Genomic DNA, 14,530 nt, shown 5'->3' with positions numbered 1-14,530 from the left:
TCCTGCTAATACATCCCAAAATGATGTTTTCGGTTTTTTTGCAACATTATTACATTGTTGGCTCATATTTAGTTTGAGATCCACTATAACCCCCAGATCTCTTTCTGCAGTACTCCGTCCTAGACAGTCATTTCCCAATTTGTATTTGTGCAATTGATTATTCTTGCCTAAGTGTAGTAACTTTGAATTTGTCCTTATTGAATTTCATCCTATTTAATTCAGACCATTTCTCCAGTTTTTCAAGATAATTTTGAATTCTAATCCTGTCCTCCAAACTGCTTGCAACCCCTCTCATCTTGGTATAATCTGCAGACTTTATAAGTGTACTTTCTATACCATTATCCAAATCCTTTATGAAGGTATTAAATAGAACTGGACCCAGGACAGATCCCTGTGGAACTCTACTCTATATGCCCTTCCAACTTGATTGTGAACCTTTGATAACTATTCTCTGAGTACAGTTTTCCAGTCATTTTTGCACTTACCATATAGTAGGTTCACCCACCTTTTACCATCATGACCTAGCAAGCATATTTGTGTTGATACATGACAAACACACTGGAACACAAAATTTGCAGTGGAGTGTTAGGTCAACACTCAAATCCTGTGGCTGTCTGTTGTTTTGTTCACTGTTACGGTGGCTCTCTAGTTTTGCAGGGCAGAGGATCGTTGCACTAGAGCGGGGTAGTACATTATTTTTTTTGTCAAGGCTCGAATTTCTTGGCCAAGGTATATCCAAGGTCCAGACTCCAGAGAGAGATTTTTCACACTCAATAACAATAATGACAATAATAACTAAATAAAAAAGATTTCATGGGCCATTCAAAAGTATCTGGTGGTTTGGATTTGGCCTGCAGTCCACCTATTCACTACCCCTGTACTAGAGTGTGAACAGGCAATGCACAGTCTCATTATCGTGCCCGCTTCTGCTCCTGGGACCATGGCACTGCTTTATTGCCTCATCACCCCTTGAGGAGAGGGTGCCTACATCAAAATACATATGCATTAAAGGGGCACCTGAAGTGTCAGGTACTGGACGTTGTCAAAGGTGAGATCCTAACATCGACTGAATGAGCCAGTGGCTAGAGCCCTGTGAAATCTACGTTAATGAGAACACAGACGGAATCATGGAATCAAAACAATAGCACAGACTCCAGCGCTATATAAAAAATAGATGTTTGGCAGTAGAAAATGAAATAGCATATATGAAACCTACCTACACAAATTTTATACAGTGTGAGAAGTTTCAGAGGCTCATATGTACACACACAATGAGAATGCTTTTTCGCCCTTCCCCACCACTATAGATTAACTGACTTCCTTCAACACATGGTCTGCTGCTACTAGTGCGGTTTCTACCCCCTCTCCTTCCCGTGGTTCAGTACACGATTTAGCATGTCTAAAAGGCATTCTACAACTGGAAAACGCTCATCCAAAAAGCTAAGTAACAACATGCTGACACCAAAGGGAAGAGCTAGTCAGTTCCCTAATGACATCTATGAATCAGGCAGTATGATGTTCTGAAAATGCTGTCAACATACAATAGACTGGACCCAAAAAGATACCTGCAATGATCATCTAATGTCAAAGAAAATCTGAAGAATTGTTCCACATATGACTAGAATCATTGAGGTTCTCATTCTCTACAGAGAACAATTGCAGACTATGAAATTTGCAGATGCCAGATGGGAGTTTGTTGAAGTTTTTGTTGTGGTCTGTGCTGAGGCTGATATCCCGTTGGAAGAAACGATGACGCTTCAGTGTTTCCTCTTAAAATACTGCCGGAGGGATAGGGGAGAGGGAATTGCCTGAAAATGAAGTGGCACATTTGCGGATTAACCTGCTATGTGTTTATCAGGAGCACATGGTGGCATTGCTGGGCAAATCCATGGAGGAAAGATATCCGTGGTGATCAACAAGACAACAAATATCCGAGAATGCAATGTGCTAAATATAGTCATAAGTATTTTTTTTTAAATATAATGACAGATCCTTTAAGTAGATGCTTTTTTATAATGTGTGTATTGACCTTTAGGAGAATGTTTGTTATATTTTGAAAAGATTAACCACGTCTATGATTTAAAGTACAGATAATTTAAGAAAGAACATTTAGGATGTTATCACCCCTTAAAATTGTCCTAAAGAAAAGAAGTATCACATTAGAATTTCAGAGCTATTCTATAAAAATACTTATTTCATAATTTTATCAAGTACTTCATATTTAATATGCATTTGGAAATTAAATTCTGTATTGCAGTGCACCTGTAATATTATGCCTATATAATATATTAAAAAAACACCTTTTTAACATTAAATGATACTATAGTGGTTTTGAAGCTGGATTTTTTTCCATTACTGAATTTTAAGTTTAATGAAATCCTCCAGTAACAAACAAGTAGAAAAATTGTGACAACAGAATACATCTTTTTTTCAGGTATTGAAGATCAGTACTATTTGATTGATGTTATAGTCATGGAGAGCTGCAAGCATTCCACATTCTCGCAGGCTGTCCTAGGGTCAATGAATAAGATCAGTTCACCCGCACTGATGTCTGGGCAGTTGTAACTGACAATGCAGTATACTACATCAAAGCATACAGAGAAGCACTGACATGCATCATGCCCAACAGTGTACATGTGACACATCTGTGTCAGATAATCAATCTGATAAGTGAGACATGGTGCATTGTCGCTTCTTTAACAATGTGGCATCTTTCATTACTAGGATGAAATTTGCCTTCTTCAAAGAGTCAGCCAGAAAGTGAAGATGGGTTGCTTTTCTTAAGTCCAAAGATGATGTGCACACCATGAAGGTCCCCCCGAAGCAGTACATATAAGATGGAATAGCTGGTTTCAGGCAGTAAAATATCATGCAGATCACATTGATCTCTACAAGAACTTTTTTGAAAAAAGAGAAGTCACAGCGCAGGCTGTGACAAACCTTTTGGCATTACTTAGCAGTCAGGAGAAATCAGACTTGCTGAAACTTAAGATGGCTTTCATATCTGAGGCTTTCCCCAAACTGATAACAGCCCTCACCGTCTTTGATAGTACCCACTTCCCACAGCTTTCAGTATTATGGAAGACATGGAGGTCTTACTTGTTTTCTGGAACTGAAAGACTCTTGGATGACTTCTCCATAAGAGAGAAGAGAAATAGCTTGGACAACTGGCATGAAACTTATCAGCTTTCTTTAACCAAATTCCAAACACTGGGATGTCCATCCAGCAAAAGATGTGTATCAACAGGCAGATTCCAGCCATGCAACAAAACACTGATCAGTACAGTAAGTTACCACCTTTTGCCCACTCCTCACCAGAACCATGTGAACCAATGGCTTGTGTTTCTGTGCAACACTCAGAATGAGCCCATCCCAGATCCACTGGATCTTTGTGCTTACTGCAAGGGTATGAAGGGACAAGTGTCTGGAGTAGCAGAGGTTGCCCTGCCTTACATCTTCCTCCCTGTCAGCTCTCTAGACGCAGCAAGAAGCTATAGTAAATGTAAAAATCTACTTACAAACAAGAGGGAATCACTTTCTGAGGAAAACACTAAAAAGATAACAATAATGTACCATAATGGAGATGGCTGCTGGAGATGGCAAAAATGTTATTTAAGTTTGTCCATTTATAATGCTACTCAGCGATAAACAGTTGATTGTGAAATTATTTAATCCAATTTGAAATTAATTTAAGCATTCTTTCAGACTATAGGAAGCTTGAAAGTAGCGAGTTTAATTTAGAATGGCAGGAGTGACTGCTGCAAGGATAGATTGTTTAGTGCATTATTTTTATTTTTTAATCAAATGTGACTTTAGTTAAATTGACACTGTTAAAGGCTCTTCTGTTGACTTCTTGTGTTACTGTACAGCAATGTCAGTTTGGTCATATGATCGAGTGCTACTTTAAAAAGTGATTTAAAATGTTATTTTTACTGTGTAGTGTATATCTGCAGGATGTTTTGTTTAAATTGGAGGACTCCCAAACCTTGTACTTATGGGTTTCCCGGTCTTCCTTTCTCTCTGCCAGCTCTCCCTTTTTCTTCTGCCCTCTCAAAATAGAATTTTGTTTCCAGTGAGTAGGAGTTGTGTCCTGTGATATCTTGAGTACTCTGGCCCCACTGGGAGGAGGGAGACTGTTATTTTTATCCATGTGTTCACATTCCTGAGGAGTTACAGCCTTATGATGTCAGTCCTGGACTGGAAATGGAGTGGGAGTCAGCCACACTCAGCACTTGTTAGCTTGGTCATTGGTCAGTCGCAGACTGTTAGACACAATCACAAGCAATTTCCTCTGCACTTCATCGTGAGAGATGTATAGTATTTCTAGTTAGGTGCCTATAACAGAAGACAACTGATGGGGAAATGAAGTGTGGGAAATGCAGATCTTTAAGAACACAGGACTGTTCAGAAAGCTCCAAGCAAGGACTTTCCCCACCAGCAGACTACTGTTGGGAATGTTAAAATGCCAATAATGATCCCAGGGACCCAGCCTACCCTTTGTTAACATGGCTCATGAAACCGTACACCAGCCACCTCAACAGCACCTAGGAGTGCTTCAGCTTCAAGCTCAGGCTCAGTAGCTGCAGAAAGACAGTTGAATGTGCCTTTAGTCTTTTGAAGGGTCGCAGGCATTATCTGCTTACAAGATTAGACCTCAGTGGAAAAAAATATCCCAATGGTTATAGCTTCCAGCTATGTGCTGCATGATATCAGTGAAGCAAAGGGGGAAAAGTTTACCCCAGGGTGGAGGGCAGAGGTGAAGTGAATGGCTGTCTGCTGAATTTGAACTGCCAGATACAAGGGCTATAAGAAGAGCTCAGCATGGAGCTGTGTGGCTCAGGGAGGCTTTGAAAGACCATTTTAAGGGGGGCCAGAGTAGTGTGCGTTGCTCTACCTGGCCTTGCTCTTTTGCAGCCTGGTATGAATCTTGTAGTGAGTGCTGTGTGTGCAGTAATACAACACTGCCAGTGCACCTGTTAATATTGTCTGAGAATGATGATGTAGGTTCTGTGACAAAATGAAGTAAAGGAAATTGGTGGGTGTCAGACATGCTCAGCACAAGCCAGCATATGTTGTGAACTAATAAAGTTGATTTATGTTCCAGAAAACAGAATTTTATTCTACAGCACGAATCAGGGAAAAAAAAAGTAGAACTTTATAGAACTTAATAAATTAAGGTAGTACAACTTATGAAGGGGAAAGAACAGTCAGGTACACATACACCAGCCATGTCTTTCACAGTTGGTAGTGCCATGTCCCTGATGCCATGTGGAATCTTGAGGGATGGTGTAAGGTGGTCTCAACATTGAGTTGTGTATGGGTTGCAGATGGAGGCGAGCCTGGGATTCTTGGACCTGCAGGTCTATCAGAGTCTGCAGCAGGTCTGCCAGAGTCTGCAGCTTCTCTCTTTGTTGTCTGAGAAGCCCCATTATGTCCCGATGCATCTCCTTCTTGTCCTGCTTGGACTCCTGGGCCTTCCTCCTCTCCACTCTTTCCTTCTCCATGCTGTCATCCTTCAGGCCCTGGTCTCATTCTCTGATGCAGCACAGGCTTGCAGCAACTTCTGGAACATGTCATCCTGAGTCGTCGTCTTTTTCCTCCTTATCTGGCCTAGATGTTTTACGGGTATGGAGGAGGAGACTCTGGCTTTGTCTACACTACTTCACTTTTAGCGACACGGTTGTGCCACTGCAGCCATGCTTCTAAAAGGCGCGCAGTGCAGTTGCTGTTTGTCAGCAGGAGAAAGCTCTCCTGCCAACAAAAAACTTCTGTCCCCCACGAGCAGCAGCAGCTTTGTCGCTCTCCTGCCAACAAAGCGCTGTTCACAGCGGCACCTTCCATTGGTAAAACTTTTGTCGTTCGGGAGGGTGTTGTTTTTTAACACCTTAAACAACAAAAGTTTTGTCGATGAAGTTCCAATGTAGACAAAGCCTCTGAAGGCCACAATACTAGCAGCTGCAGACACAACACACAGGGGTACCATTGTCAGTGTATTCACAACAGAAATCAAACCTTAGGATACGGAACTCACTCCCTTTGATCCCCACAAGTTGTAAGCACTGCATTCTCACTTCTCCAGTCACAGCACCAGCCATGGTGAGTATGGTCTTCAGGAGGGAGTGGAGTGGGGTTGTATAGGGCAATGGAACTGAATACTGACGCCATTTTCCAGTGACGGGGTGATTTTAGCTGATATCTCATTCCTGAGGATAACAGAGGCAGAGAGCTGCTGCTGGAGTCTCAGTGCCCCCTGGGCCTATATGATGGTAACCTGTGTACTTCAATGGTGCCTGCTGAAGTAATCACTGAGTGGGTGGAAAAGAGTCCTACCTCAGTGGAAGAAATAAGTTGTCCCTCCCCGGAAACCTTCAGTATTGGATTGTAGAGTACTTCCATGAAAGTTTCATCGAGATACCTACATAGGATTCATGGAACATCCCAGGGCACATAAAAAATCTGCTCTGTGTGCCCTCTCTTCCCCCAACTCTGGAGGGGAATGAAAAGCAGATAACAACACAACTCTCTTGGTTGTTTCACTAACTGTTCTACCACACGTGAAAAAGTAAATCAACAGTTGTGTCCTGCTGTTTTGCGGGTTCCATCCCTGTAATTTCAAAGCAAATTGCATACTTAGCAGAGGCTCCTTCCCCTGCATCAGTGTTGCCCATGCTCAACTGTTGAGACTAGCTGGAATTGAAACATGTCCTGGCTTGCTGGGCAGTTGGGACCTCCAGTTGCTTGTCCCCCAGACTCCTCCTCTTCTTCGACCACGTCCTCCTCCTCACTGTTCATAGCTGGGGCGCCTCTGATGTAGGCTCCTCCAAAGTATCCATGGAGCTCTTGGTGTTATACCAATTATATTAGACCAGTAAAAACCAGCAGGATCTTATTAAAGGGGACAAGACAAAGATGCCACATTTATTATGATAATTTGATTTATGACTAATAACTAATATCTTATTTCTTACACACACACACACACACACACACACTATACCTAATACCTATACACACACACACATTCACACTATACCTAATACCTATACACACACACACACTCACACACACACCCACATTCATCAGGTGTTCTGCAGCTGCTGCATAGTTACCAGTCCTGAAGATAGCTTAAGTTCATGGCTTGATTTTGCAGCTTGGGTTCGTAGCTTGTGGTGGTTAACTGGCCAGGAAAGCCGGGCACAAGTCCGAGCTGGATCTCTGTTAGGCAGGCACCGATGTTCTTCCATGTTGGCAGCAGAATGTTACCCAGAGTCTCTCATCTCACCCTTCTTTTTTATAGGCTTTTAGTCTGGATTCAAAGTCTATAGGTCTTGCTGTGTCACGCTGCCTCTGGGTTTAGATTGATCACCCATCAGTTGCAGGCGTGACTTTCAGCCTTGAACCTGGCTTTGATCTTCCTTCTGTTGTTCTGTTGTCCTTTTCTTTTTAGGGTGGATGCTTCTTACTTTGTTTAGGGCTGTTGTCTAGGTCTTCAGCCGTTGGTATTTGAACTTTATCTCATCAGGACAGGCTGGGGCTGGAGGTTGATTCCGTCATTCATACATACCTCATTCACACATCTAAACTAAACTAATAAGATTACAGCAGGGTTTGCAAAAATGAAGGTTGGAGGAAGCTTTTACAAAATGGAGTGAGTGTTTTTAATTGTTTACTTTTATTAATGTAACTTCTGTTCACCATTCAGTACACTTGCCTACACTGTAACTTCTGTTCCATATTGTAATTCAAACCCCATTTTAAAACAATTTCATTTATCAGTTCTACATTGGGGTCTCCTCCGAGGAAGGCATGCAGCTCTTTGTAGAAGAGTCAGCTCTGTGACTCTGCACCTGATCAATTGTTAGCCTTCCTTGTCTTCTGGTATGCCTGCTGTAGCTCCTTAGCTTTCATGCAGCACTACTGGTGGTCCCTCTTGTAGGCTTTCTCCATGCCTTGAGCAATCTGCTTGTAGATGTTGACATTTCTACAGCTAGATCAGAGCTGCGTCTGCACAGCCTCTTCTCCCCACAGACCCAGGAGATCCAATACCACCTGTGTACTCCAGCCAGGAGCGCATCTGCAGCATATAGCCGGCATGGGTGGTTGCACACAACCATGGAGAGCTGCTTGGTGTGCTCACCAAGCCAGGCAACCAGGAAAAGGAATTTCAAAAATTGGCAGGGCTTTAAACGTCATGGGTGGCTTCCTGTCCATTGAGCCCCTGGGCAGCAGAGTTCACAACAGTGACCAGAGCAGTCACTGTGGGGCAGCTCCAGGAGGCAAGTAACAGTTGGTGTAAGTAATACAGTGTCTACACTGACACTGCATTGACTGAACTACATTGATCTTGACTCTACACTGGTTGGAGAGGTGTTGTTAAGTTGGCATAGCAGAGCAGTTACACTGGTGGGAACAAAATTTAAGTATATAGACATGCACAGCTAGGTCGATGTAAGCTGCCATGTGTCCACCTCCCCATGACACCATCTGTACTGCTGCAGAACCATGGAGGAGAAGTATCATGATGTTTGTGGTTGTGCAACAGCAGTGTTTGACATGGCACTGCCCTTATCTTGAGTGCTTTTTTGTAGCAATTGTAACTATTTCCTGAGGTTCTGTTCTCTCTTCTCTGTGGGGCTGTCTCTGCTCTCATACCATGACTGGCTTTTCCACATGGGTCAGATATTTATGAGCACAAGAATCTGTTGGATGGATCTTTCCTATAACTATTTCTGGAGATGGGACTTGAATAGCAGTGTTTCTTCCCTAGTAGAGTAAAATACACCAGTGATATTAGCTTATTATTGCATCATATTGCTTACAGAATTATCTCTGTGCTATGATGCAGAGTTATGGCCATGTAGCCATATGTCTTGGTGACAGCACTGTGGGGCCAAGCGCCTTTCTTGTTGGGTCTGGATACTCAAGGTTCTATTGCCCTTCCTGAAGCATATTGTTTTTAGTTTCATTTTGGTAGTAATTAGCTAATGGGTTCTCCAGGAAATCCCTCTGTCTCACCAGCTCTCCTGTCTGAGTGCAATAATACTAGATCCTCGTATCTCAAAACGCTTCAGCCAATTGGTTTCCTTCTCCTGGAAAGAAAAACGCTTTTAAAATGCTGTCGTCTTGTATGATATTCTGGTCCTCCTCCATATTGGCAATTCCTTCAAACTTTGTGTCATCTGCAAATTTTATTAGCACACTTCCATTTTTTGTGCCAATGTTATTAATAAAAATGTTAAATAAGATTGTTCCCAAGAGCGATCCTTGAAGAGCTCCACTCCAGCCTAACAGTTCACCTTTCATATGACTTGTTGTAGTTCCCTATTTAGCTAGTTCCTTATCCACCTTTCAGTTCTCATACTAATCCCCATCTTCTCCAGTCTAACTAATAATTTCCCAGGAGAAAATTTACTGAAATCCAGATAGATTAGAACTATAGCATTTCCTTTGTCGAAAAAAAAATAATCAGTTATCTTCTTAGAAATCAGGTTGGGCTGGCATGATCTACCTTTTGTAAAACTATGTTGTATTTTATCCCAACTGCCATTTAGCTCTATGTCCTTAGCTACTTTGTCTTTCAAAATTTGTTCCAAAACCTTGCATACAATTGAGGCCAAACTAACAGGCCAGTAGTTTCCTGGTCATATTTTCCCCCTTTCTTAAAAATAGGTACTTTTTTATTAGCAGTTCTCCAGTCACAGGGTACAACTCCCGAGTTTATAGATTTGTTAAAAATTCTTGCTATTGGGTTTAATTTTGTGTGCCAGTTCCTTAAATATTCTTGGATGGAGATTACCAGGCCCCCCAGTTTAGTCCCATTTAATTGTTTGAGTTTGACTTCCACCTCAGATGTGTCAATTTCTACTTCCATGTCCTCATTTTCATTAGTCACCCTGCTACTACTCGTAAGATCCTCATTACCCTTATTAAAAACTGAGGCAAAGTATTGTGTTGGGCCATGCCTAGATTATCTTTAATCTCCACCCCATCCTCAGTGTTTAGCAGTCCCACTTCTTTGTTTTCTTTTTATTTATATGGCTATAGAACCTCTTACTGTAGGTTTAATTTCCTTTACAAGGTCCAACTCTGCTTGTCTTTGGTAGTTCTCACTTTTTCTCTATACTTTCTGACCTCCAGCAGGTATCTTTCCCTGCTGATCCATCCCATCTTTCATTCTTGTAGGCTTCTGCTTTCTCCTAATCTGTTTGAGATCCTTGCTCATCCATCTTGGTTTGCATCCCTTCCTTACGAATTTTGTTCCTTTTTTGGGATGCAGGCTTCAGTTTCTGCAACTTTTGACTTAAAGTAATTCCAAGTTATTTCCTTCCTTCCCTGCTGCTGCCCTGCCACAGATCCATTTCTGTCCTGTCCCAGCTCTCCCACTGCGGTCCTTTCCTTCCTCTCAGTCCTTCACCAGGAGCAGAGCTTGATGCATCCTCAGGCGGAGCATCATCCACTATCTGCAACTCCTCCTAACACTCCAAACTTCTCTGTTTAGTGCCTCCATGCAAACCAGTTGTGAGTTCTTGTTGTGACTCCAGGTCCACAATCTTTTACTGCCCCAAAGAGTTATGGGATTTGGATGAGTCCCAATCTGTGAATGGATTTTGGGTCCCAGATGGGAAAGGTTGAAAACCATTGAACTAAAAATACAGTGTCTGAGCAGTGAGGCTGAATTATTGTTGGTCTCAAATCCTTATCTTTTAATTATCCTGAGATGTGTTTAATCCAGCACTGACATTGAGAATTTAGTGTATTTTGTTGCATTAATTCTCTCACCAAAAGGAGAGAGCTGCAGGACAGTGCCAGCAGGTGCCATTTTGCATAAAAATGGAAGTACTGTTAAATTAGGAGAAACTATCTTCTTGACCTTGATAACTTGCACAATTCCATGTTTATGAGATTTGTACAAAAGCATAATTGTGTAGACCAGACAATAAGGAATATAGCAAAATACTGTCTGCCAGCTCAGACTGTGGGAATTGCACTTTTGCACAATTGAAACACACAGTTATTTATGCGCATGTGCAAACACCTATCTTTAAACCTTTAACTTTAAAGGAATGGTATCCCATTGCCAGCTAGTCAGTTTTGTGGATTCCTGCTAACTTGTGTGGTTTATTACATTTTCCCATTTTAATTTTCCCCTGTTGCTGTATGGAAGATGCACACAAACAGAATGGGAATCTAACTGCCTAATTATATGTCTTTAAATTATAATATTCTAAGGTGTTACTTGTAAAACATAGTAGGTAAAATAACTTTTCAAACAAGTGTAATTTTTTTCAGTAGCTGTCCCTCTAAAATGACTTCCATATTTTTTTTAAGCACAGCCTAGTGGCTGTTCCGCATGGAATACTAACTGTTTGCCAGTCTGAAATCTGCTACTCCAGTTTTATGTAAATTAAGTGTGTGGTGGGGAAAGCGTAGTGATATTTCTTTTCAAGTGGCAAATATGTGCTGTTTACCTCACTTGTCTAAGTCAAGTGACTGAATTGATTTACCCCAACTTCTGAGACATTTTAGTTTTGAGCTAAGATAAGGTCTATGAAGGAAAAAATTTCAGAAAGTTACAAGCAACAGAAAATAAAGGGCTTGGTACTTACATAAAGCAAAGGTTCCCAAACTGTGGACAACTGATGATCTTCAGAGTTTTGCTGGCAGGTTCACATGGTGGTGCTTCTCCTTTCCAGCCACTAAACTGCGTCAGGAGAAGCTCTAATACATTACTTTCCTGAAAGTGCTTTTCCATGGACGCAATTGCTGCTGTTGTCACAAGGATGTTAGTGTAATTGTGGCTCGGAGGGGAATGGTGACCAAGAGACACTAATATATAGGCTACCCTATTGAAAAAGTTAGTTCAGGGGTTCTCAAAATCATTTGCTACTACAGTCCCATCACGTGGCCTTTCACCCACAGGAATCTCTAATTGACAATAATCCAAGAAGAGTTATATGGGGCTAAAGTGTGTGTTGCTTCTGTCTCCACCTGGTTTGGGTTCTTTCTGTCAGAAGGAGATAGCTTTTTTGTGTTTTCGTTTTTTTTTTCCCCTTCAGTCACTGGGATTGCCTATCACAGATGAGCAAATCCAAGAGATGGAAGCAAACCTGGATAACATAGACTTCAAGATGGCAGCTGAGGAGGAGAAGAGGTTGCGTCATGATGTGATGGCTCACGTGCATACCTTTGCCCACTGTTGTCCAAAAGCTGCTGCTATCATTCATCTTGGAGCCACTTCCTGCTATGTGGGCGATAACACGGTAAAATAATACCGAGTTTGTTCTCTAGAGAGCTGCACCGAACCCATCAAATGCTGCTCTCTTGATAGTTTAAAATAAACTTACTTTTAAAAATAAAATCTCCAAATAGAATTTTTTGAAAGTTTATTTAATTTTACTTCTGAAGTTAATTCCCCCTGTCCCAATCTCACTACAGACTATTTTAGTCAGTGCTGGCTGGAGTTCTAGTTCTCCTAAACACACTGGCAACTGCAGAGCAATGCTGCACTCTTTTTGGCATGAAGCAAGATCCATCCTCAAACAGCAGCACTTACTAAGCCCCGCTTGTGTGTTATCTGTTGCTTTAAACTAGGGAAACTCACAATCACGTGAGTTGCACAAAGAAAAAAAGTCTGCGTGTCCTGTTGGTCATGCCAGTTGGTCACCAGTTCACTGATTTGAGAAATCAAGGCCACTTTTGACATATGCAGATCATGAGCTTTCAATTGTTGTATGGAAAATCTGGATTGTTTCAGTAGGAGAAAAGCTATTCAGGGTCAATAGAATGGATAAGAATCTTGTATAACCCTCCCTCCCCCCACACAAACACACAATGTCCTGCTCTTCAGTATTTGTTTCTGTCAAGGGTTGGGGGATGGCCTGTACAAAACTAATACAAAATAATGTTATTCCCCAGCATGTTGCTGTCTTCCCCAACCCCTCCCAAACTCATCATGCCCGCTGTTGTTCCTTTTGTTCGACGAGACCTGGTAGTGTACTTTTGCTCTTCTCCTGTGGCATTCCTGCATTTTGCCTGGACTTGAGCAGCTTGGCAGCTGCTTTTCCCGTGCCATTTGGACTCAGCTATATTTGATTGCACCAGAAAGGGGTAAAGGAAAGCTCTACCAGGCCTGCCAGCCTTTTTGAAGTGAAGTCTTGAAACAGCCCTATAGATCTGTGGCAAACAGTGCCTGCACTTTCATGTGGGGCCATTAGGATTTAGTCCCATCCCCTTGCGGCACTGGGAACTCTACAGAAGCATGATTTCCACCCATGAGGGTTTGAACAGGTTTCATGTTGCTCTTCAGGACTCCTTCTGGCTGATATAGAATCAATGACATTGATGGGCCCTGACAAATATCCAGTCCTTCTTGGCTTAAAGAAGGTCCCCCTGTTACAGCATTTTGATTCAGGAAAGAGAGAGTTTAGGATGAGAAATGGAGAGGCTCTTTCTTAGAGATTCCTTGGGAGGGAAGAACAGTTTAATTATCCATGGCAGCTGTGTGTTCAGAGAGGCTAGAACCTCTCCCTCCCACAAATGAGAAAGGGGAGTGAGCAGATGGCTCTCAAGCAGAGTTGAACTGAGATTTCTTTACTCGTTCCTTCCAGGACCTGATTGTTCTCCGCGATGGTTTTAACCTGCTGCTACCCAAGGTGAGAGAAAGGTCGTGTGTGCAGCATCTTGCAGGTGGACACAGCTGATGGCCTCTGGGTGAATGATGTTTATCTTAGTTGGTCTCTGGGTAGATGCTGGTAGGGTGACCAGACAGCAAGTGTGAAAAATCTGGACAGGGGGTTGGGGGTAATAGGAGCCTATATAAGAAAAAGACCCAAAAATCGGGACTGTCTCTATAAAATCAGGACATCTGGTCACCCTAGATGCTGGTGAGGTGGAGTTCCTCTGGGACCTGGATACCCAGGATAAAGTGGCTGACTACTGTGGAGTGGGTGAGCAGTCCTTAACTCCACGTGATGTCTTGCCTCTCCCCAGCTTACCCCAAGGCCTCTTGCTTCCTGAGGGGCTGTATGGAAGTGGGAGGGTCTGTTGTGCCAGAAGTGGCTTTGTTTTACTTGTCCCAGTCCTGAAAGGAGAGAACTAAATGGTTAACTACTCACCCAGCAGGTGCTAGTGGAGGTGGTAAACAGACTAGACTGGCTAGTGATCCGATCTGGTGTGACCATTCCTGCGTGTCTAAGTTTTATAGGGAGCAAAACTTGTGCATACAACCTCAAGTGACAAATAAACATGAAGCCTCCTAGTGGCTGTAGAAATTGATGCAGTTAAGGTGTTACATGCTTTTAAATCCATTTTCCACAGCTATCATGCTTAAGCATGTGTCAGCACTATACCAAGACAGTTCAAGGTTAGCTTGTAACTTCTGTCTACACTGCAGTTCCTTTTCTGACTGCCTATTTTCTCCCATCCCCCACTCTCATCAGCTCGCCACGGTGATTAGCCGGCTGGCTGATTTTGCTGAGCAGTACGCTGACTTACCTACCCTGGGTTTCACTCACTACCAGTAAGTAGCCCA

The 14,530-nt window shown here is 42.4% G+C and overlaps 1 protein-coding gene across 2 annotated transcripts in view; it reads left to right on the top strand.

Moving 5' to 3' along the window:
• Window positions 1–14,530, top strand: part of ADSL (adenylosuccinate lyase) — a 43,465-nt gene that overhangs the window by 3,454 nt on the left and 25,481 nt on the right. For both annotated transcript variants that reach the window (XM_050917358.1, XM_050917349.1), the window contains exons 2-4: window positions 12,057–12,260; window positions 13,608–13,652; window positions 14,439–14,518. In XM_050917358.1, the coding sequence (XP_050773315.1) occupies window positions 12,057–12,260; window positions 13,608–13,652; window positions 14,439–14,518 (329 nt within the window). The remainder of the gene's footprint in view (window positions 1–12,056; window positions 12,261–13,607; window positions 13,653–14,438; window positions 14,519–14,530) is intronic.

Source organism: Gopherus flavomarginatus, chromosome 1, assembly GCF_025201925.1.
Source record: "Gopherus flavomarginatus isolate rGopFla2 chromosome 1, rGopFla2.mat.asm, whole genome shotgun sequence".
NCBI lineage: Eukaryota > Metazoa > Chordata > Testudines > Testudinidae > Gopherus > Gopherus flavomarginatus.
Note: the sequence above shows the minus strand (reverse complement) of the source record. Positions and strands in the feature narration are given on the sequence as shown.